At 42.3% G+C, this 25097-nt stretch overlaps 5 protein-coding genes across 5 annotated transcripts in view; 2 read left to right on the top strand and 3 right to left on the bottom strand.

Annotated features, from left to right (window-relative positions):
* Nucleotides 1-1282: 1282 nt before the first annotated feature.
* On the bottom strand, nt 1283-10691 carry dhrs3b (dehydrogenase/reductase (SDR family) member 3b). The gene is made up of 6 exons (XM_034205658.1): nt 9984-10691; nt 4679-4822; nt 4260-4379; nt 3589-3827; nt 2277-2402; nt 1283-2184 (listed from the first exon to the last, which is right to left on the bottom strand). Exons 1-6 carry the CDS (start codon nt 10176-10178, stop codon nt 2100-2102), a joined length of 909 nt encoding a protein of 302 aa, XP_034061549.1. The 5' UTR covers nt 10179-10691; the 3' UTR covers nt 1283-2099.
* The window catches only part of igsf21a (immunoglobin superfamily, member 21a), a 277788-nt gene continuing 261830 nt past the window's right edge, over nt 9140-25097 (bottom strand). Inside the window, exon 11 of the transcript XR_004568004.1 lies at nt 9140-9198. The gene's annotated coding sequence lies outside the window, so the exon portion shown is untranslated. The remainder of the gene's footprint in view (nt 9199-25097) is intronic.
* Nucleotides 12907-15331, top strand: aadacl4 (arylacetamide deacetylase-like 4). Its single transcript, XM_034205657.1, has 4 exons — nt 12907-13083; nt 13490-13715; nt 14384-14447; nt 14547-15331. The coding sequence occupies exons 1-4, from the start codon at nt 12907-12909 to the stop codon at nt 15328-15330; spliced, it is 1251 nt and encodes a 416-aa protein (XP_034061548.1). The 3' UTR covers nt 15331.
* On the top strand, nt 15808-17545 carry cunh1orf158 (chromosome unknown C1orf158 homolog). The gene is made up of 4 exons (XM_034205661.1): nt 15808-15918; nt 16399-16509; nt 16870-17038; nt 17280-17545. The coding sequence occupies exons 1-4, from the start codon at nt 15808-15810 to the stop codon at nt 17543-17545; spliced, it is 657 nt and encodes a 218-aa protein (XP_034061552.1).
* klhdc7a (kelch domain containing 7A) lies at nt 20347-23317 on the bottom strand. Its single transcript, XM_034205654.1, has one exon. It carries the CDS (start codon nt 23247-23249, stop codon nt 20979-20981), a length of 2271 nt encoding a protein of 756 aa, XP_034061545.1. The 5' UTR covers nt 23250-23317; the 3' UTR covers nt 20347-20978.

Raw genomic sequence — 25097 nt, 5'->3', positions numbered from 1 at the left:
TTTTTCAGTTTCAAGCCCTGGTGTGCATTTGTGGTTTATTTGTATTTGTATATTTTAGAAGCCTTCCCATGAGATTAAGACAAATGCAACTAAGTGTGGTATTTTCCGTTTTACAGCAGCTTTTATATTGCCGCTTTTACGGCGTTAAAACCTCACTGTGGTGAGATTTTAGCCTCATTTCATAAAAAATGTATCAGTTACAATTCACCAGCTACCATCTGTGAGGGTAGAGCACAACCCCCCCTTAACCTTATTAGTTATTTTACTGCAGCTCATAATCCCTAATGGCCTTTTGTTTGTGTGGAGCGGTGTAAGCTGAACTTTTCATTTTGCTTTCATTCAGGTTTTGATCTCTCTGTTGGTCTAATCTTTATTTGTCGGAATGACCTTCATGCAGGGTACAGCTGACTACACTCAAAAGAAGTCATAACAGCCAGGAAAAGTGTTTATTGTTTTGTCTGGTAAAATACATTTGGAGAAAACTAGATGGTACCCACACTGGTGTTCCTGTTGCTAATGACTCTTACTAAATTACTGGATTTGTTGTGTAACTGAGGTTCCACTCTCAGGTCTATTCAGGGTTGAACACATTTACATCTTATCTAACAGTCATTGACAAACAACCACAAACACACCACAATAAAAGGGGATTCAAATTAAGTACAGCCTCCGGTATGAAGGGTACTGACCTCTTTGAGCATAGAAATACACCAATTCAACACTGGTCAATGCAATAGCCTTAGAAAAGCATAATAGGGTCCCTTTAAGAATTACAGTGGAATGGGAAGAGATATTTAAACACAGGAATCCCTTCAATGGACAAAGTTAGGTGTGCAATAGGCTGATACGGCGTTTTCAACTAAAAGCATAGGTTGACAATTGCAACAATACGCATCTTGCTGAGATGTAGAAACATCAATACTGATGAATGCAAACAAGACCATACCCAAAATGGCAAACTATGCATTTCGAAATTCTACTTTAAGTGTGGCCCTCAACCAGGCAGTTAAATCATGCTTTTTTTCATTCTTAAATAATATCCTCAAACATTATGAATTTACACAACCCTCACTCTTCTTTTAGCTAAATGCTTGGAACATGCTCACCTTCATATGCAATAAAACAAAAGAGGCTCCATATTGGCCCTCTTTTTCTGGGGTATTAGCCTCCGGGCTAGCCTCCGGGCTAGCGCTTATAACAATCACATTATTATCTACTACAACAAAAGTGTAGCAGTTGCAGACAGGGTTGTTTGAGTGTTAGCCAAGCAAACATAAACCACTTGTGATACAGTCATCTTTATTTAGAGGTTTACTTTGAGCTTACATAATTAAGGGCTTAATATGACTGCTGTTCTTTCAGGGCCAAACAGTCTCTCTGCATGTCCACATTCATTGAATGTGTTCTGGAACACACTGGACAAGTGAGGACGAGGTCCTGACCAACTTGTTTTGAGTTTATTATTTGTATGCAGCATTACATCATCCCCCCTTTAACATTTTCGGTCAACAGAGACAGGCAAGAACACACATGCCCCCTCCGAGCCTATGTTTTATGTTTTGTCAACATCGTCTGTCACAGTCACTGATCTCATGCTTGTTATAAATCAAAGGTGTTATCACACTGCCATGGGAGTCAAAACCCAGACACAAAACAGTCTGTACCTCCCAAGTGTTCAGTTTTTTCTATTTTCATCATGCACAATGAAACACAGTGCATCCCTAAAACTTAATTTTATTATCTTTTTTTGATTCAAAGACACATTAAAAGGTGAATAAAAAAGGAGTGTAAAACGGGTTTAAAACATGTGTCAAAAACTTCCAGAGAAACTACTGGTACATACCTAAGCATGGCTTATGTTCAAATTGAGGCATTCAGTCCTGCATACTATACACATAGGCACACACACATACAAATGAGGCATGGCTATATCCTGCAGTTGATCTTGATTCTACCTGCAGAAGCAACCACCTTGCATGTCCCCTAAGTCTTCACACTATCACAGGGCATCTTCCACTTCCAGATGTCTTAAGGTCCATATTCCCTTCATTACACCCCAGAGCTGTTGAGGTCTCTCGCACATTGAGTGCTATCAATGTTCATGTCCTCCCTTTGAAGGTGTTCATGCAGGTGTAACTCCCAGAAAACTTGTGGATTTCTTCAAGTGCCACTTGTGGCATGAAGCTGGAAAGTGCAGAAATATCAGGGATGGAGTGTTAAGCAGGGAACAACATAAAATAACACAGAAGAAAGATGTTAAATGGTACTTTGTTTACCTTTTTAAAAAGACAAGGGCATGCATAGTCCAGGGCAAATAGAGGAAGGCCTGGTCAGCTCTCACTGCATCCACAGTCCTCTGGGCAACCATCTCCGGTTTGAGAGGAGGAAAGAGCTGGGGAAACCTGAGAAAAACAATAAAGCACTTTTGAGAAAAAGTGTAGATATTTCTGACAAAAAACATTTATTTTAAAGTTGAAACAGAGCATAAAATACTGCTTTAGCTAGATAGACATAATTTGAATGGCAAACAGCAACAGAGTTTAGATAAATACATAGTTTAAGCTGCCAAACCATATATATGTTTGATGTTCTCAAGAGCTATTGCAATGTGAATTATTTGCAAATATGGGAAAAGGTTGGGTGTAATCACAAACCTGTTCCAGAACCTTCTATGTTATAGATGGAAAACTACTTACACAGCTCAGCACTATCAGAAAGTGGCCCTTTTATGCTTTTTGGGGTTTTCCCTTTTCTGTAGTGTGTTATTGTATACAGGTTTTTGTGCATGTAAATGGTCTGCAAAGACTTAAAACCCCAAAGTTCCCTCCAGAGGGAGTTTCTCTCCCACTCCTTTGTTTACTTCCGTAACATAGTTACATCACTATGTAACACTGGCACTTCTATGCTAGCGCTTCAACACATTAAACGAGATAGGATAAGGGGTGGGACATTTCCAACAAACTTCTAAGCGATTGACCAATCACAACAAAGCTGACCAGCTAACAAATAAGAGCAGACTGGGCTCTGGTTTGAGACAGAGGGTGAAAAGAGGTGCTGCAGCACAGGCAGTATGAGAAAAATAAAGACCTTTTTGAAAAATGAAAGCATGTAAACATGTCACAGTAGGGTCAGAAAATATGAACCTGAAAATGAGCTTAAAAGTATAAAAGTTCAGTGTCATTTATTGAGACTTCAAGACAGGCCCTAGGGGGAAGACAGATTGATTTTAAGTAGATAGATGAATTTTCCACTCCATTAAGCAGATCTCACTGCAATGTAAAGGTTTTAACCTAGGTTGACCTAGATGAAAAGTCAGAGGCACCTTGAATATCTTTAAATAGCAAATTTCACAGCAATATATTTAATGGTCAAGTCATTTCCCTGATGGAAAAGTAATTGGATCCCTGCTGTCAGAAGCATATTTCCTGTAGGGAATACCGATGTACAAAATCCAGCCCTTCAACCGCTGTTCAGATATTTCGGATTGGACAAAAATGGTTGACTGACTGACCTAAGGTCCGGCAATGCTTTCCCAAGAACCACAATGTTAGTACTGTTCAAGTAAAATGGCATAGCATCTTTCAATACCTGACTCTCATGCCCTGGAACATCTCGGTGTTGCAGTGGAAGGGAAGCACGGTGGTGCAGCCGACGCCGGGGCAGTCCAGCATGCCCAGCGTCAGACTCTCCATGAAGGCCAGCGACGAGGCCTTGGAGGTGTTGTAGTCTATGGCCCCAGGGATGGGAGACTGGGACAGGATGGAGTTTATGCACACTACGTGACCGTGCTGCAGCTCCAGCATCCGAGGCAGGAAGGCTTTTGTAGTCTGGGATAAGAAAAGAAGAAAGGGAGAATTAAGACAAGGTGGAAGGAAGCGTGGAAAAAGAAGGTGAAATATATTCAGCAGAACAAAAAGAAGAGCAGACAAGAGAAACAGGCCCTCAGTCACAGATTACATTTCCATTTAGTTGATAATTGCATTTCTGTTGGCATATGACAGAGGCTTTTGATCTCTATTCAAAATAGAAATGCCATGAGTTTCAAAATCCTTCTGAGGTTTCAGGGGCTGGAAAAGCAATTTGGAAATACCCCACTTAACCTGCCATAATAGCAGTCATGATTGACAAGTCTGGGGGGGGCTACTGTATGAAATGCCATGCTATAATCAAATTATGAAAATGATAAGGGTAATCTGCTACGAGGAATTCCCCTACTACTGCGTGCAAACTGCGTCTGCTAAAGTCTCTGCAAGTCTTACCCAGAACTGTCCCAGGGTGTTGATGTGTTGGGATTTCAGAAGGGCGTCGTCATCGCTGTCTATCAGACTTTTGCCGTGCACCACAGCTGCATTGTTCACTAATATCGTAACATCCCCCACCTGAGATTTAAAAAGCACATCCATAAAAAAAGAACACTGTAATCATAGATTGTATGCGTTTTCTGTCTGCTTTCATGAGATGATACAGTTGTGCTGCACCAGAGCTGTCAGCAATATTCCCCCCTCTTATACAGATATTTCAGATGAAGTGTAATCTACACGCCAGATGGGAGACAGAGCTGGGAGCCAATATACATTATACAGATGCATCACAAAGAAGCATTTTATCATGTGTTTAACCATGTGCAAACAACATTGCTTTTAGTAGCAATTTCTTTGTGTATAAAAAGCTGGCGTACCTTTTCTCTAACCACCTTGGCTTGCTTGTAAACTTCTTCCCGATTGGCCACATCACACAGGAAGTAATGGCACTCTGTTCCTGACAGAGAGATCTCTTCTGCTGCTTCTTTAAGGCACTTTTCTGTTCGGCCCCACAAGATCAACTAGCAAACAAGAACATGTTTAAAGGTTAGAAACAGAGAGATTAGAGAAATGTGAGGCATTGGTAATGTGCTGATATTTAAGGGGAACCAAGTGACCCGTTGTTTAAATGTGGAACAAAAAAGGCATGTTATTACTGTCAGTCATCAACAAACATGACATATGCTTTGCGCAATTTTTCTGGCAATGAGCCTTCGTGTAACTGTGGAGATCTTTGAGCAGAAATGCTCTTTTCATTCAGAGAACAGAGAGGTTGTTTACACTCCAACAAATAGTTTTAGAGCAAGATTAAAGGCTTGGGGGTTGCTGTGTGAATGAATTGTCCCTTCATCCACCCGGAGACTAAATGAAGGTCCGGTCATTTGAGCAGGGAACATGGGGTTGCATGGAGGTGGGGGACTAGTGATTGGGCAATTAGATCTGTCAGTCTTTGGGGTCAGGGAAAGGTAATGAAATCAGGGGGTGAGCCCTCCTCATCTCTCAAACACAAATTCTCAAAGAGATTACACGGGCTGTTGGGCAGATGAGCCCCGTCATTTCTGGTCAGGGCGTCTGAAAACAGTGCGTGTGTGAGTGGACGCCAGTGTGGGATTTGGCCGGTCGCCCGTGACCGAGGTTAATATTCGAGCAAAAAGTCTTCTGGAAAGTGATCCTGTGTATGTGAGAGACAAACTGACAGCGTGTGTGTTGCCTTTCTGATGGATTCAATAGCTATAGAGGATCGCACGTCATCTTCTGCAAGTATTAAACCTGTCATCCTGCAGTAACAAAATAAGTCAACATTTGTATAGAGCCTAAAATAACATATTCATAATAACCAATGTTAATTTAAACATACACAACCCTTTAATACCACAAAATAACTGTATTGCTATTCATCCTTTGCCTTTTTCGTGTGTCAATGACGGATGGTAATAATGGCATAAACAAACATTAATACTGACACTGTTAAGCTCTAGAAAATAAAACACATTTACAGTCTAGTATGTTCCTAATTTCTTTATCAGATATGAAGCATTAAGGCGGGGCTCCCCCTGTGAGCGGCCCTTGTTTGAGTTACTCTTGATTGGGTTTTTTTGTTTGCTTCATTTGCAAGCCCATTTGAGCAATCAGTCAAGGCAGACAGGTCTTGATAAATAACTGAAAGCTTTTAATAGGATTTGAGCCCTACAAACAAAGCTGACAGCTCTCATTAAAAGTCAGCACTCAAACTGTGCTCTCCTGCTAAAATGTTATTTAATTAATTAGGTTCATCACCCGTCACAACACACAGGACCCTCAGAACAAACAAGCATTGGCCAAATTGCAATCTGGATAGAAACGGTAAGAAAACTATTATTTTATTGACCTTGCACAAGCCCCCTTTGGCTATCACTGATAAACCAGCCATAACTAGGCCTGCCTTACATTACATAACGCCAACACATGTTGTAAAGGTAAAGTAAAGGCTCTCTAATTATGTGGCAAGGCCTGAAGCAGGAGACAGAGTGGAGATGCCATTCAATACTGGTTGTGGTGTACCTCTGTGTCCCCATAGCTCCAGCTGAATTACAGTGATACTCTATCTCTCAGGTCTGAATGTATGGGTGGGTAGGAACCCTCCTTTTCACACCCATTGTATGGGCCAGCAGAGAGGCGGCACACAGAGGGGGCAGCAGGAGTTCAGGAGGCAGTCGCCTGCCGCTGTCTAATTACTGCGGAGACAGCAAGGTCAGTTGCAGGGCAATACCCAGCTGGGAGCGTTGGGCTTCCCGCCCCCAGCACAACACACACGCACACAATCCCCCCCCCCCAAACCTGTTGTCAGTGCCGTGGTTTGGTTCATCTTCCTAGCAATGATGTAATGTCTCTTTATGTAATGCTTACAAACACATAAAAGTCAATGAACTCTGCAAACGCTTTCTTCTAAAGTTGTTGTCTGAGAAATACTATGAGCTTTGAAGAAATAAGCTGTTAACTATTTACTGGCATTGTTCTGCAAGCTCTGAACTTGGATGCCGTGTTTGAAAATACTTTTGCTCTCTGGTTTATTGTTTCAGAGCTTTGTTCTGCAACGGTTCCCCCCCTAACAGCACACAAGAAGACCTGGCTCCCCCCTTGAGTCCCCGGCTTTCAATCTCGCCTGATTTTTTCCTCAACGCTGTAGTTAGTCTTCCTCACACCGTGAAAACACCAAAAGCCCAAGCAGAAGGAAAAGGAAATTCCGGCTGCCAATCACAAAGGGGCTCAAACTGGGGTTAGTGCAAGTTCGTAGAGGTTAGCCCTTTCATAATTACCGTCCTATTTCCTCTTAGCATCTCCTTAGGCAGGGAGTGATTGTCATACACATTACCACAGGTGTTGTTTTCAAAGCCTTCACACCTAGATAATACCCAACAATGGGGTGCTGAAAAAGATGGTGACGTCCTTTGTTGTGCAGCTGCAAAGTAAAGCTTTTAAAACCCACTGGTTTCTCCTTGCTAGTTCCCCAAGGACATAGCATTGAAGGACAGAGGGGGGGCAGTTAGTGTTTCATTGAGCTTTTAGCAATGTTTTCAAGCTGCTTAAATTGCATCCGAGATGTGGCGTTGTGTCACACATTTACAGATAATTATAACCCGCAGCTCTCAGCTGAGATGCTCAGTGCTTTCTACCGGGGAAATTATCCCGCTTTTCTCCATGTGTAAGGATGATTCCCATCTGAGTTGATCAAAAATAGAGCTACTCAGTATTAACACGTTATTGCTTAAGGGACACCAGCGGGTACATCAGGCACTCAGCTGTGTAATGTTCACCCACAGGATTGGTAGACAAACCGTAGCTGGGAACGATGATGGGAACAGAGTCTAGCATGACCTGCATGGACTGTCTGTGTAGCCACTGGAGCATTCCAGGCCCAAGTGACGGCTCCTTGTTAGTGGGGTGAGGGATGGGGGGGAGTGGGGTGAAGCGGGAGGGTGCACCAGTTGGGTGATTCTCTGAATTGGCAGGACTGGATGACTTCCCTTATTGAAGAATACCTACGGGTATGCACAAATGGCAGCCAACAGATCAGTCTAACCCAGAGATGTGATCAAATATAGACGCCCCTCAACTTTAAAATCTGTAAAACAGAAAACGATTTGATTCACGGTTAAGAGCATGTCACATCAAGCTTGGAAAAATGATGATGAATAATATCTTGTCTCATAACAAATAGATAAATAATGTTATTTATGACCCATTTTGACCTTTTACTCTGTCATCTGATTAGGTCTGCTCCCTCTAAGTTGATGAGTCAACGTATTGCTCATGTTGGTCTTAGTCAACTACCATCTATTTGTCAATTGGACATTTAAGGCTTTTTTTTCATGAATTAGTATTTCAAAGAGATATATGAGCTTATCTCTGGTTCACAAGATTTAATGGGTTTTGCATGATCCTTACTGGAGAAACTCAGTTTTATAGATATGTTGATGAAATCATCTGCTTGAATAGTCAACCAAATGTTAAGACATTTAGAACAACAAAGACTTTCTTTAGTCAGCCCTGATGATTGCATGTCAGTTACTATATTATAACTTGTATTAGACTTATCCAAGACAATGTGATCTGATTCTCCCAAACCACTTTTTTGTTGGTTTCTTTTTGCCCAATTAGTATTGCATACACTCCATAAAAGGCATTTCATGTCCTCATGCTATGCGAAACCTAATCTGGCGCCATACATAATGGCAGCCCACTGCTCCTAAAACTAGGATGGGTCAAATGCAGAGGAACCGTTTTGTTACATAGTACCTGTACTACGTAATGACAATAAGTTGATTCTTCTTCTTCTTCATTAGGAAGCATTGTGCGGCCTTTTGTCTTGTGTTGTGATATGTTGCCAAAGTTTACAACAGTGCAAAGACTCCTAAAAAGATCAAGAAAACTATAATAGGGTAATAGCGGGAGTGTTTTTATGTGGCTTTGAAGCAGTTTCAGTGAGACTTTGCGCACACACACACAGTCAATTTCCTTAACACAACCTAAATCCTTGGATAAAACACTGTCATGCCATGCCATTATCACACAGACCTTTAGCACAATGAATTTCAGCGCAGTACTGAACTTAATCACATCAATCAGCCATAAGGCTGCCCGGTCCTGCCCTCTGGTTGACCCAAGCTGTTGTGCAATACTTGAACCAAAATTGAGGGCAATGCCTTCAGTCTCACTGCACCCACTGGGCTACTTAGGGGTCATGATCCTAGCTTTCATAGAACAGCAACATGACACTTGGGGCAAGGTGGGCAGCACTGACAGGGCTACCAAAGGAAAGTGTGTGTGTGTGTGTGTGTGTGTGTGTGTGTGTGTGTGTGTGTGTGTGTGTGTGTGTGTGTGTGTGTGTGTGTGTGTGTGTGTGTGTGTGTGTGTGTGTGTGGTGTGTGTGTTCTAATGCTGCTGGAAGGCAGCATTACCAATACAAACTACTAGCAACATAACTTTGAGATCTGAGACATTAGGAAATAGTGGAAGAAGCAATGTGGATGCAGTGGTGTGAAGTAACTAAGTACATTTACTCAAGTAGGCTACTGGGCTTAAGTAAAATATTGAGGGACTTGTTCTTTACTTCAGTATTTCTTTCTTTTGCTACTCTACTTTGATCCGACTACAGTTCAGAGGTTAAAAGTGTAGTTTTACTCCATTACATGTATTTAATACAAAAAGTTACTTTGCAGATTTGCATTAATAATGGGAAATATAAACAGAAAAATTACTTTAGTTACACCTGGAGTAACATTCACAAGCTACCCTGCTTGTAGCATACACAGTCATTAAAACTAGCTGCACGTTTACCAGCTTTGATAACACTTCAATGATCAATAATTATAATCAAAACATATAATATATATGATTCTGAAATGGGCCAACCCTCAACATGAGTACGTTTGGTAAGTATATGTTGATGCTAATACTTTTGTACTTTTACTTGAGTATCATATTCAATGCAGGACTTGTTACTTGTAACAGAGTATTCTTACACTGGTCATTTTACTTTTACTTTTAAGTACAATACCTGAGTAGGCCTACTTCTACTACTGCTGCTGGAAGCATTACCAATACAAACTACATGCAGCATAACTTTAATAACGGAGAAATGACATTGTAAAGAGTAGAAGAAGAAGACATGTAGGTGCAAACAAGTTGTCTAGATGAAATTACCTTTCTGGCCCCCTGCTTGGCAAACTCATTAGCCAGGTGACGCCCGATGCCTCGTCCCCCACCGGTGATCAATACCACCTCCTTGCTCAGGTCCTTCCTTCTGTTTGGCAACAGCGAAAACAAACTTGCCCTGACTATGTAATAGAGCATTTGAAAAGGGAAAAGGCACATACGACACGCGCTCTTCAAATCCATCTCGAAAAGTGCTCAGTGCGCCGATGAGCAGCCTATAATGTTTACGCTACACGTTTACGTGCACTTCTGGTGTCCTCCCAACTGTGCGATTTATGAGCAAGTTTGTCAGCATGCAAACACTCTCATCTGCAGCATCAGAAACTGTTGCATGAGTAATCCACTGGCGAGTACAAACTGTGTGACTTCAAGGAGCTCTGACATGACAGTCGACATGCATCACGCTCTGGAAATGAGTGAGTGATCCGTCATTACGCCTGTCAACCGCTGCTAGAGACGCTCCAACGTGAGAGTCCTGTCTGCGCTCCGTGGAGTGCGCTACTGAAACCGCTGGGCTTTGGAGTTGTGTTGCTGTCCTGTCCTCTCTGCTTTATATATTACCGCCTCTGCCCCGGCTTCGCTATACTTCTACTAGTAAAAGGACCTGGATGAACATAAAGGGGAGGTGTGTATGGGCATTAATCCTGATTGACATGTTAAGTGGGGATGAATATTTATTTGCTCCAGAGCCAGTCTGCCCCTGAGTGGTTGCGGACTTGCCTCTTCCCCCACCCCCTTAATGTGTGTACAGAGGTGATTCTCAATCTGTGGTCCGGGGCCCCCCAGTGGTCGCACCACAGCGTCCCAGGTGGGTGCCCAATCTTGTTTGGGAAAGTGTATTAACTTTCAGAAAAACAATGAGGTTTCAATCACTGTTTCACTGATAGCTATAAGTCAATACAACCACACTATTCTTATGTAAGAGCACCAGCTGGGGTTATTTGGACAAGGGCTTCATTAAAATGACTGATGGCAACTAATCCAGCCCTCCCATTAATTAAGTGAAAGAAATAAACAAACAAACAATTAATCAGTTAAGCATTAAACAAACACACAGCTGAGAAACCTGACAATTGCAACCACAACACTAACCCCCCCTTAAATAAGTACCCAAAGCAGATGGATTCCTTTCAAAAAATATACATTAACTGATAAACGTTTAATGTGCTTACCTTAACAAAGGGCACTTTTTACGCCAAATCTCATAATGACCAACACATCTGCTCCATCTTTTCTGTCAAGCTTCAATATTGTGATGCCTTGTAACACGTGTAAAAGTAAAGTTTAAAGATTCAATGTACCATGAGCTCGCATAATAAATAACAGCAAAACCTAACCAAAACATGGCATGCTTATTTTACATGTTTATTTTCATTTAAAGGGGCCCTATAACATGTTTATTTAAATTCAAAGGGGCCCTATTATGCTCATTCGTGGTTTAATTATATGATATGATTATATGTTGCATACTATGTGTTGGAGCGCTAGCCAATAGAAGGGCGAGGGTAACAGAGTGACATTATGTTACGGAAGTAAACCAAGGAGTCCAGTGGATGCGTTTCAGGCAGGAGGGTGGGGGGTTGTGGTCGAGGAACTCCCTCTGGAGTGAAGTTTGGGATTATAGCCTTTGGAGACCATTAATATGAACAAAAACCTGTACCACACATTACAGGAAAGGGAATCCCCAAAAAGCACAATAGGCCCCTTTAATGGTTCATAACATTTGATGTGTCCCTGCATTTGGGCTGGGATCATACGTGTGCAAAGTTACATCATTTATTTGAACCCAATTTGTTGAGGTAACATATTGATTTTTACAGTGGACTATATTTGTATCTGTGACATTGCAATTTGGGAAATAGGTCAGCTCAAGTCTCGGAAGCTTGGCTTGGTGACAAACAGAAAGCTGCCTGAATACCTCCAAAACAAATCATATCAATTCATGACCCTCAGACCAGATTCCAGTCTGTGATTTTTGGCCTTGGCACTGGGATTTTTTTTACTGGGTATCGCTGAATGCAGGGCTTTTTTCAGCAACTGGGGATGGGTTTAAAAAGAAGCTTCACAATGGTTGCTTTGTGCCGGGCTCAGCTACTTAGGGAAGGCAGAGAGGCTCTCGCAGGCTTAGAAAAACTCCAAGACAACAGGACTCCAGATGCTGTCTTCATTTTGGAAAATGTCAGAATTTTCAAAAGTGAAGCTGCGCTGGAAACTTATACCAAAGTATTCTTTCTCAGCTAAAAAGAAAACTGAAATTAAGTTAGTGGATTTGGGAAAACAAAAAAAAAGTCAAAAGATATATTACATTACAGTGGGTGGAAAATGGGTTTAGGCTGCATTGCAATAATGTAAATAGTATATATATTCCAGAAGGGCTGTTTATTTATTCTCATGCTATCACTGCCATCTACAGATCAGCCGTGAAAGTTCAGATAAGGGTGTTCTCTGTTTGCCTTCACTGGGAGCATCTATAAACATTTCTTTCTTTCTTTAGATACCAGACAATGAAAATGCCACTCTGAGCCTAGTGCAGCTGTAAGATTTCCTCGATACCAGGGGCATGAAAAAAGCCCAAATAACCAAACAACCTTGATCTAATTTGGAGAATATTACTAGGGATTGTAATAGGTACTAAATAAATGTATGAGTAATTACAAAAAATGTGTTTACAAATGCAGTGCAATATACCATCTGAAACAACAGTGGGAAACTGGTGACTACACATCCAAACAAGAGGGTGAAGGATATCATATTTTTTTCCTGGGCAACAGGAAGCCAAACATCATTAAGTGAAACCAAGGTCAAAATGCCTTGCACGCGGATGTGGGAGGGGTGGAGAAAAGGCTGAAAGCAGGTAGATAAAACATTTACTCCTAATGACTTACCTTCAGCAGAGCAGACCAGCAACACCATGGACATCGGCATAGCAATTTTAATAATTGGCTTCGCTGCTCTTGTTGCAGCCTTCCTCCTTCTGGTAATTGGACTTGTGTACTCTGAGCTGATGAATTCAGACATTCCTCGTGGGGTTGCAAATAGATGGAAACTGCACATGGTTCATGGCTTGTTTGTTGGCATAGCAATTGTGGTGAGTATTTATGGCGTCTAGGAAATTGTTAATGCTTATTATTTGTATGCTCCATTAATGTTTTGCATATTATGTTTTTAAATATTAAATGCACTTAATCCTTAGTGTGAAGGAAAATGACTGTTCGTCCAACAGAAAAAAATTACTCTTTTAGGCTGTTGTCAAAGATGGCTGTCCTTTCTGTGTCCTCCAGCAACTGATAAAGCTCACCTCAGAGACATTTTAGATAAGATATCAAGTCTAACAAAGGTGCATAAAAGGCAAGGTCATGTGTTCCCTTTCTTTGATGTTGTCATGGTAAATACGGTCTCTCAGACAGAATAACTTTGACTTTGACTTAATCTATCAAGAACACTGATAATTCTTTGTATTTGAAACATACGTCTGTGGTACCTTTCCCCTAAAGGGTCGTATCCTACATCGCCTGGGTGTTTGTCATCAGATCAGCTTTCTCCGATGGTTTGTGGCCTGTTTCCTGACCCGCTTAAATCCAGTTCCTGCGGGTCTGCGAGTGAAGGATATGAAGTTTTCTGATGTCCCGGTGCGAGTCTATGAACCCACAACAGTGTGTGACGGCTTGAGAAGAGGTCTTGTGTATTTACCTGGAGGTGGATGGGTATTGGGAAATAAAGGTAAACAACGTTAAAATAATTCATTTGAGTCATACTGTAGAATGATACTCTTTTATGTGCATTAAAACCGTCATTTGTATAGTTTTACCTGGCATGACCTGAAATCTATATCCACATAAATAATCAAGTTTTTTGCAGTATTTCTGAACTTAAATGAACTTAAATGTGTTGTTAAGACTTAGATCATAAATTAAAGGACATTTGAATATATTTGCAGATAAAGTTCCCCTCTTTTATATTAATTTCCACTGTTTATTTTACATTTGGCTCAGGAACAGACGCTTAAGATAATTAATGTTTATATTATTGTAGAAAAAAGGTTGCAGTCTCTACCAAAAAACTGTTTTTGCTTATCTTTAATGTGTTATTATCTGTCCAGGTGTTGGATACTTTATATGCTAGACAGTTTGTTCCCATATTTTAATTATGTGGTGTCTGGAAAAAAACGGAAATTAAAAAACAGAAAGTTGAGTAAAAAAGAAAGTTGTAAACTGTGTAAATACATAGTTAATATAATAACTACACTTTTTACTTGAAATGTGTACTTTCCATCATTACCATCACAGTATGCTCACCGAATACACAGTGTTGACAGCGATAACAAAGGTTGCCATTCTGTCTTTAGTGCTAGCATATATTCTGCTAACAGTGATCCTAATTCTCCACAGATTCTGTCGATGAAGTCTGTCGGCACATCGCCAAGGAAACCAACACGACGGTGGTTTCTGTTGGGTACTTAAACTTTTCAATTCAAATAAATACTCCAAAAAATCTTCCAAAGAGCCAGAGCTAACCATATTGTCACTCCACCTTCCCTCTCACCCCTCTCAGGTACCGATTAGCCCCTGAGCACAGGTACCCTGCCCCGCTGGACGACTGTGAGGTAGCGACATGTCACTTCCTGTCTGTGGCCGAGGCAGAGTTTAGCGTGGACCCTCGCAGAGTGGCAGTGGGAGGGGACAGCACTGGGGCTAACCTGGCAGCCGCGCTGTGCCAAAGGCTGGCGAGGAGAGAGATCGGACATCTGCTGTTCCCCTGCGCTCAGGTCCTCATCTACCCAGCCCTGCAGATGGCAGATTTCAACCTGCCCTCATACCAGCAAAATCATGCTGTGCCCATATTGTTTCGTGGCCGTATGGCGTTCTACTTCCTGCAGTACCTCAATGGGGACATGTCGCTGTGCCAGGACGTTTTGGAAGGCATCCATGTCCCAAATGAGCTCAAGCCACGTTATGAGGAGTGGCTCTCCCCTTCTAATCTTCCTGCTGGGTTCCTTGCACGGGGTTACGATAAGCACCCAACCCCTGAGTATGATGGGCAGGTGTATCACGCAATGAAAGATGGTCTGGAACACGAGGTTTCTCCTTTATTGGCGGAAGATGCTGACATTCAGAAAACACCTCCCACCTTTATCCTCACCTGTGAGTATGATGTTCTGAGGGATGATGGGTATCTGTATAGGAAACGACTGCTGGACATGGAGAAGGATGTGACCTGGCACCATGTGGCGGGGGGTTTCCATGGCATGATTAACTTCTTTAACCAGCGCTGGCTCGGCTTTCCCTCCGCAGTGCAGGTGCTGGATTGTGTTGTGGATTACATAAAGAAACTGTGAAAAGCATGTACTTTATTCTACTTTCTATTTTGTTATATTTTTTGGAATAAACAAATCTTGCCTCGAGTGACAACGTTTTCTTCTTCATTAAAAGTATATTGTTCAAAGAAGACTAAAAACTCCACACAAATCGATAACAAAACTTGTTTTATACCCAAAATAAATAAAGTAGCCTGAAGACAAACAGTGTGAAAACAACTTCTGGCACCATTTTATCAATATAGAATGTTAAAAAGTTAGATGTCATGCCCAAGTCTTAAGAAATGCATCTTCTTTCAACACAGATGTAAGACATCTCCTATTTGCTTCCAGGATACTCCGCTTGCCTCCTCTTTCAGTGTTTGCTGTATCCATAGCAACAGAGCTCTTCTATTTCCTAGGCCATCATGGGGCCAGGTGAATGCTCCTACATGCTATCTGTTTGATAGCTAGGCCTGCGGATTTCCCTGGTTGGGTGCATTTGGCTCCAGGTAAAACATGAAGCAAACTGGGACATCACAGGACAAATGGTCCCAACCCGGCTGGAGGATAGAGCAGAAGTATGCAAACAAAGTGCTGTTAGGCAACTGGGCAGAAGACAGACTTCAGGTAAGTATTTTTTTGCTTGTGTTATTTCCATTTGTCTGAATAAGATGATCTGATTTAATCAACTTCAATTGAATGTGAGAATAAAAACTATCTATGCCTCTTTTTTGCTGTGAATCCGCAAACATAATGCAATACAAGTGGCAGCTTGCCAAGGGTTTTGTAGCACCTCAGTTGGTAGTCAAATCTATCGCAGAGTGATTAGCAGCCTCAGTTCAGCTACCTCAGCACAGCCTCCTGGTGGGAGAGGCAAGAGCCGGAGACTAATTGCATCGACGTGAGGTTCGGCCACGGGCTGCTGGTTCAGGATCTGAGAGGAGAAATGACTTAAGAAACACTGTACAACAGAGCGGATCGATAGCGAGTTGTGAGCTTTGCTGATCGTTGCGCTGGGCTCATTGCTCAAGTCCCTGTATAGGCCTATATCCTCCCCACACCTCCTCATTCCTCATTTGTGATGTCTGTTTATTCTGTCTGACGCAGTTCACTCGAGAGGCAGAGACAGCCAGCAGCACATATCGTTCAGACCACCGCCCCCACTGGGACTTCAGGCCAGACGTCTCTGTGAGGAGGACTGCCCTGCATAGAGCTGAGGTCAGCCTTAAACCGGTCATTCGCGGCATTAACACCAATTGAATGCCTGTCAAAACCCTGCGAGTCAGGGCTTTATTCTCTAGATTGTGGCCACTTCTGCATAATATTGACGGCTTATAGATAAAGGCCTGTGATAAACTCTTTATGAAAGCAGGTTTCTGGTCAGACTCAGCAGCCGTGAAAAATGTGTAAAATCATCAGTCCTATCGGGCACTTAAAGGCTACTTAGAGCAATTTGCTGCTGTCACATGCTGAGCCTTTTGAAGATCATTGTAAAAGAACAGGTCATGCCCTTTTTAATCTTAATCCAGTGAAAGCTAATGTATATGTGTGTCGAGACTGCTCTGTATTTTCTTACAGGGGCTTCCATCCAAGCTGCTATTTGACCACCATGGCCCACCATCCTCTCATTACTTGGTCACACACTATGGAGAGAGCTACCAGCACACCAATGCTTTGCCCAATCTGCGACCATGGCATCCAGACAGCTTGACAAGGCAGCTGGAGAGGGTTAACCGGCCAATTTCTGGTAAAATAGAGCACAATTTAAAGTACCACAACTGCCGAAAGGTGAAGATTATATTTACCGTGGGTGTATTCAAAACATACTTCGCTATATTAAATTTTGTTCGGACAAATCACATCAGCAGTGCTTGAACAATTAAACTTAGTGCCCCCAGATGCCTTTGTTATGGTTCCAGGTCAGTCACCAGTGTAATTAATGGCCACAGTAACATGGCAGTTAACTTCTCTACTGTGTTCGCTCACAGCCCTTCCAACCAACGCTGGCCCGCCGCGGTCCACAAAGCATCGTTTGGAAAAGCAGCAGTCACACCTCCCGTCGCTGACTGTGTACGGGTCAGCATACCAGAGGCACCCACTTAGTGCCTTCTACCAGAGCCGCTTTGCCAGGGCTTCACGCATGCTCTCCAGCCACCTCCACGCAGCCAATCACAACAACAAGGACCTGGATCTGAGGCGGCACTCATTACTACTAATCCCAGATCATTGTTTGAGTCAACTTCAACAATCATGACAGGCTTAGAGAAAACGATGGGACTCTAGAATTGCTTCACACGCTGCATGTTAATTTAGAAGTCCTGTTCAAAGTGCTGTGTGTTTCCTCTAATGTGTTAGTCAGCTGCATGACAACACTGAACAGAGCAAAGCATTCGGCAAATCAAGAATAATTAAATAATTAAACATGATTCTCATTTTATGTTTATGTTTATTAAGGATCCCCATTAGCTTTTGCTCTTGACAAAAGCTACTCTTCCTGGGGTCCGACACTTAAAACAATACAACATTAATACAATAATAATACAATAACATTCAAGACATAATTCCTGACATCATTAACAACATCACCAACATCATCAACAATTTCCAACATCATCAACAATCTCATCCACTTTCAATATCAATCTCAGCCAAGGATGAGTACACTAGACACCCACCAGTACAAAGCATGAGATCAAATTAAATTAGGGTTCACAGCTCACAAGGGTACATGGTCATTAGTAGATGGCACTTCAATCTCTTCTTGAAAGAGGCTCTGGACTCTATTTCAGTAAGGTAGTTTGGCAATGAGTTGCATTCCTTTATTGCTCTATAAGACACAGAAGATTTCAGAAGATGTGTCCTGGGTTTAGGTGCCAGTAGATGGCCTGATGTAGCTTGTCTAGTCTTATGGTCATGCTCGTCTCTTGTGTAAACTATTTGATCATAAAAATACAGTGGTCTTTTGCTAAATTGGACATTTTTTAGAAAAGTGATAACACGAGATTGCAGACGTTTCTCAACCGGAAGCCATGATAGGCTTCTATGCATAACTCCAATATGAGTGCGCTTCGAACAGTGGAGAGCTAGTCTGGCAGCCTTGTTCTGAGCTATTTGTAATTTCTGTATATATATTTTTGCTGCTGATGACCATATGACCGGACAGTACTCAAGATGTGACAAAACCAGAGACTGAATGACTTGTTTCAAAATGGTTGGTGTTACATACTTTGTACATTTTCTCGTCAGAGCTATGCTCCTTCCCATTTTAGTTACGATACTGTCTATTTGCTTTGTCCACTGTAAACCAGAATCAAGAACAATGCCAAGCAACTTAGTCTTGTTTACCTGTTCCACTGGCTGACCAGCCAGTGTCAGGCTTAATTGAGGATTGCTGCTTAACATATGTCTGGATCCAAACATCATTGCTTTTGTTTTTGCAATGTTGAGTACCAGTTTGTTATTGTTGACCCAGTCTGCTATGGCTTTAATCTCTATTTTAAGTAGATAGTTTAACTCACTGCATGTTGATGCTGTACTATACATTGTGGAATCATCAGCATACATTATTACACTGGACTTATTTAATACGTAAGGAAGGTCATTTGTGAATATTTTGACCCTGTAAAGACTGTGGGTTACTGTGTGTTGTGAGTAGTCTTTAATGTTTATATATATATATATATAAATGTGTGATTTTGTTTAACCCTCCTGTTGTGTTCGTTTCTCCCCTCTTACTTTGGTTTTCCAGATCAATTTGAATGGTCTGCTAACTGCTCTTACATTAACACAAAACCATTAACAATCACTAAATTGTATTAAACACGTATCAGACTACTGGTTTAAATGAATAACTGCAGTAAATATAGAAGGAATAGACAGTGAAAATGTATTCCAAAATTTACTTTTGGTCGATTTGTGGGTGTGTACTATGTAATGGATGAATATAATGTGTACCCATTCATTTCCTATAGAAGTAATTTTTGACCACTCAAAGTTACAAAGTTGAATTCTATGTAAGTGTTGATCAGCAATTGTATATGTATACAAATGCCTAGGATATCATAAGGCCTTGAAGCCTCAAATGAAAAATATATATATTTCTGATTGATGAAAGAAGTAAATTGGATTTGACCAAAAACGACAGAATGATTAAGAAGGAGAAAGTAAAGTGCTATAATTTAGTTCTACCAGAGGATAATAACTACATTATCCCACGTTCTACCAATTATATCTGAATAATGGGCTATTATGACCATAGAAACAATGATGGAAACAAATAACTACAAGAATTGTGATGCAAGTACTGACCTGTAAATCGAGGCAAACCGGAGGCCCGAGTCATCCCAGGCAACATCTGAAGGGACGTGTCTAACTCCGATTCAGTGAGGTGTTTTGTTACAGGGGATCAAAGTGTTTAATTAGGGAGAATCAAAGGTGCTTATGTTTGATGGTCAACCATCTGCGTCTGTTTCCCTCTCCCTGCCTGCCTGCTGCCTTCCAGTGCACCTGAAGCACTTCACCCACTGTTTAGCTAGTGAGTCACTCCACTGTGCTGCTAATGACTGCACGTCACATGGCTCCTCTGAGATGTGAGAAGTCTATAGCCTGAACATGTTCTTCCCTATGCACTGTTGTGTGTGCCTCGTAAGCCACATGATGGTGCTATAGCAGCATGTCACTCTTTGGAATATGTCAGTGTGTCTTTGAAGTCCTCTGCATTACAGCAAATGAGCAAACAATGACGGATTTATTATTTTTCATATTATTCGTATGCTTATATCCATTGTTATTGTAATTGCTTAACACCACAAGTGCTTAGATTGTTCCTATGTTATTCTTTCATTGGTTTTAGGTCGCACAAATACTGAAATAGACATTTGGATTACTACCCATACTCATTAATTGTAGGTTAATGAGCAATGAATACAATTTATATCATTCTTTTCATGTTTATAAAACAAGGAATTTATTTGGTACAATGAACACAAATACAAATGATGGCAAAATAATACAATTATACAAATAAAAGTCTTAGTATTGAAAGAGTCACATAAGTAGTGAAAAAAATGCTTATCGAAGCCCACCTATTTATATTGTATGACACATCCATTTACACCCTGTCATTTTAAAGAGCAAGTTTACATAATTGCGTTGTATCCAGGCCACTGTGTAAGTTATATTTGTGCCCTACACAGTGGAGTCGAATGATTGATTATCACTTTATTGCCCAATCTTTGTAATGTGTTAGAGTTGAATGAGCTCATTTACTCTGAGTCTTATTTATGAACTATCTAAAGAGGTTAAGCATCTGGAGTGATATAAAACCAACGTAATGGCAGGAAGGAGTGGCAAATCAAATAAGCAAACAATTGACATGGCAGCACATCCTGCGTAAATCTAAGCAAACAGTAGTTGGACTAACATTAAGAGTCTAATATTTGACATCTGCTGCTGCCAGGGACTGAGACATTAGAAACAAACATTCCTTTGTGCGACCCAAGGACATAAAGTAGTGTGATGGTTTTAGAAAGGTGATCTTCAGAAAAAACCTAAGACAGCACAGAGTTGAGTTTTAACCTGAGCAGAGCACTCAATAAGAAATCAGAACAAGAAACTGGAGAAGTATGCTCTTGCAAGGATATTCCATCATGACCTAATCTTTTCACTAATAGAAAACTGAGTCCTCCTCACACACTGGTCTGCCGAGGCCTCTTATCAGGGAGTGAAAGGACAAAGGGGAAAAGTATGCCTTTCGCTGCAGAGAGGACACTCAAGTTCTCATCTATGAAACCGGGAGAGATCTCATCAGCATCGAACCTCATGGTGAACTGGCGGCTTACACAATAGATCGTGCCATCCATTGCGACACACTGGAAGGCGGGGCAGTGATGAATCCTTTTGGTGCTGCACTCGTACCACATTCGAGCCACGGTATGGTAGCGGTACACTCCCAGACCCAGCCGGGGGTTAACATCAAAACGATACAGAAACCTCCCCACGCCTATAATATCTGCAGTTCTGTCTTTAGTTCCTGCTAGCAGACTTGGCCTCCAGGTGTTGGTTTTGGGGCTGTAGCGCAGCAGTATGCATCTCAGAGTTCCCCCAGAAACAAACAGCTCTCCACTGCACACAGCGACGTGATGCGCCACAGCGAATGTATCATTAGGCAGTGGAGCCACGTACGTCCACCTGTCCAATCGCGGGTCGTAGCGCTCCACTGAGGAGAGGCACTCCCCTCCGATGGCGTAGATGAAGCCCTCCAGTGCTGCCAGTTTGCAGCGGGGCCTGGCTTCATTCATGGGACTGATCTCCTTCCAAATTGATGTCAAAGGATTGTAGCAAAACACTCGCTTTGAGGGTGTCATTTCTCTGTCTGTGCCTTTGCAGCCTACCGCCACAAATAAGTAGTTATCCATTGTGCACATGGCGCAGGCTTTAGAGATGACCTCCTGTGGGATCAGGCAGAGTGTATGCCAGGCGTCTTTGTAGTCATCATAACAGTACACTGCACTGGATGTCCTCCTCTGCTCCGTCTCTGCCGGTTGCCCTCCTGTGTTCCTCGCCCAGTCTTGAGGGTCCATATCTGCCACAATGACAAACCTCCTCCCTCTCATCCTCTGCTTTTGGATTTGCTCCCGCTCACCAGCCATTAGCCGCCCATAAAGGTTGGGGTCCCTAATCACCTGGAGGTAGTTGTCTGACATGACTCCCAGGGCTGCTTTCTGCACAGAAGTCTGGCCATGTTTCTTGGCAAGACACAGTGTCTCCAAACAGTTTCCCAGATTGAGTATACTATTCAGGCTCTCCAAATCTTTGCCATCGAAATCTTTCGCTGTAAGGTCTAAAAATGCTGCTTCAGTCTCTGGATCTGCACCCTCCTTTACAGTTATGCCTTTGCCGTCTGTAGAGTGACAGATCGTGGGGTGAGCAGTGATGGACTCAGTGCTGGTTGGGGCCAGAGAGTGAGTCACTGGAGTTGAAGCGCTTGTATTTAGAACGGGGATGTAAAGCTCCGACTGCTCTGCTGCTGACAGATAGCTCTCCTTGCGTAGGAGTACAGGCCTTGCGGGGTGCCTCCGTTTCAGGCATTCCAGTGACGGATCCTCAAAATTGCTTTGTGGAAAAACTAGATCACGCATGATGATGGGGCTCAGAGAGGACGGAGACTCTGGGAGGCTGCTGCCCCGACTTCCCAGCTCCACTGGCTGTGACTCAGAGTTCCTCTCATACTGACTCAGCACAGTGTTTAAGCCTGTAATGGAGTGCGAGGAAGACTCCACATAGTAATCATATATCTTTCCCCACACTATCTGGTCTCCTGTTCCCTCCAGCACCACGTTAGCATCCTCCACTTTGATCTCTGCCTTGGAGAGGAAGCTGGAGTAGGCCCCCTGGTGCTCCAAGTCCTGCCTTAACTCCCTGCCCACACCCACAATGCCCTCCAGCTTCTGCAAAAAGCAAGGGGAGCGGCGCCCCGTTGCACTGGCCATCCCACTCTCAGTCGGATGAGGAAGGTTCAAAGCAGATCCAAATGAAATATTACTGGTGGCAACCTCGGCCTGCTTCTGATGAGGGAGTATCGCTTCTTTCATGCTGACACTATATGACATACTAAAAGCATCCTCACTGTTTTCAGCTTGGCATGCAGGAGCTTCTGCTTCTGTTTCCGTGGTGTTGTCAGACGTCAGGTCATCAGGTTGCGAGGGTCTGGGTCGCGTGCCCCCATCATCCGTGTCATGTTCTGATGAGCTTTGACTACGTAGCAATGTCTTGCAGTTTTGGCAGGTTGCCTTTTCTGGTCCTTTTTTGTCTTTGACAGAGAGCTGAGTTTTCTGAGCGTCCCTGGCGCTGTGGAACCTGTAGGCCCATGAAACCAGCAGCACGGCAGCCACAGAGAGACTCAGTTTCAACAGCAGCTGCATGTCGAACTGCACTGCCAAAAGCTCTGCAATGGGCATAGCTGGAAAAGCGATGGTGGCAACGATTGGTCCACTGATCCTATTGAATGTTGTTGTCAATGCGTCTCAGTTGCATGCTGTCTGGCTTTCATTGTTAAGGAGCTGCTGTGATCTAATGACTGTGCCTCTTTGGCCACAGGATCAAGTGTAAAATGATACCTCTAGAGAAACTATTTGCATCACTGGCTCTCTAGAGGCGGGGCACTGGTCGTACAACACCTGGGGCAAGGCAGATGCAGATTCAATAACCATACGTAAATACTGTACCACATAGATCAATATTTGGTTATGCAATTTGCTGACTCACCCAAACTTTCCTATATTTATCAGAATGTCATCAAATAACTTTCTGAATACATGATCTGATCATAACTGATGTTTGCTGCATTTTGCTCATTTTAAATGAAGGAGGAGTGGTTCAGGTCATACTTTATTTTGTCCATTTCTGAAAATTACCCTAAAAAACATTGTCATAGATGGATCCTTCTTCCTAATTTGTTCACACAGACAGCTAAAGCTGCATGAGGAAAACACGGTTTGCATAAGGGGTGGGGTTTTAAAACGGATGACATTCATCAAACACTTAATAACCAGGATGCATCTGTTTGCACAGCCATGCCACAGATCAAAGGTCCTTTTGCTGTGCAGATGATACAATTACTTTCTTTAAAGGTAAGCTCAAGATTGCTGTCAAGCAACGAAATGGCAGTCACTTGGAATTATAAACGTGTGGAACTGTAAATAATAAGTTTACAGTGTCTACAGAGAAACCCGAAAGTGCCATTCACTCCCATATACTATGCAAACATACTTCTCTGTCACCGCTGGCAGGCTGTCATTTGTGTGGCTGATAACACACTTGAGCGAGTCTGTGCTCAACAACAGAGCAGTGTTTATTTTAAAGGTGTGTCACGTGGAGAGGCATACAGAGGGCGTGTCAGGTGTCCTACTATAGCTGACATGAGTGCTTTTTGGTCATCTGATACCCAAGCCTGCAGACGATATGAAGGAAACTGGATTCAGCAGGCATGGTTGACTACTGGATAATTGACGAATGGGCCAAAGAGGCTGCTTCTTATCCTCGCCATTGATCCAAGCTCAGGTGCACTATTCAGAGCACAGCTAAAAAGAAAACATTGAGTCAGTCATGTGCATTGTTGTGTGACACCTTCACCTTGCTTGTGTCATCAATGATATGAGTGCAACATGTGGCTGAACAAGAACAGAACATAAATGTTTCCAAGGTGTATTCTTTTTTTGTAACCCTTTGAGAATAGTGAAGCGTGTCAGGCATAGATGGGATGTAGTAAAAAATAAAGCTTTATATCTTGTGCCTATCACATTTCTTGAGTGATCAATTTGTTAAGGAACAAAGGAATATTTAATGAGGGCTCAAACTCATCAGACTGTCTCACTAATAAACCTCAACACCATCTACTTTAATTGGCCAACAGAACAATGTCTACATGTGTTAATAAAAGGTTCATACAAAAAGCTTGCTCTTGTTTTCCCACTGATGTGGCCATGTGCTACAATGGCCCAACACACTTCCTTTAGGAGAAATGTGCTACAGCTTCAGAAATTATGCAATTATTGATGCAAACAAATTTGCCAAAGCACATGAAAATGAAGAAACATCTTCACCAGCTTGAAGCTTCATGCATAGGGTTTAGTAAAAAGGGTTTCATAAACGAAATGCTGCAAATAACAGAACGCTGCAAGAAGCTCGAAACACAACGGAAACGGGGACACTAGAAAGTACTGCACATGGACCGGAGCTTTTGTTGGCGTTCGGTGATTGTAAAGTTGGCCAACTATCACTGTTGGTACCGTTAGCCTGTTCCATTG

This window comes from Gymnodraco acuticeps, unplaced genomic scaffold (genome assembly GCF_902827175.1).
Source record: "Gymnodraco acuticeps unplaced genomic scaffold, fGymAcu1.1, whole genome shotgun sequence".
Classification (NCBI taxonomy): domain Eukaryota; kingdom Metazoa; phylum Chordata; class Actinopteri; order Perciformes; family Bathydraconidae; genus Gymnodraco; species Gymnodraco acuticeps.
The sequence above is the reverse complement of the archived record's forward strand: the minus strand, read 5'-3'. Positions and strand labels throughout refer to the sequence as shown.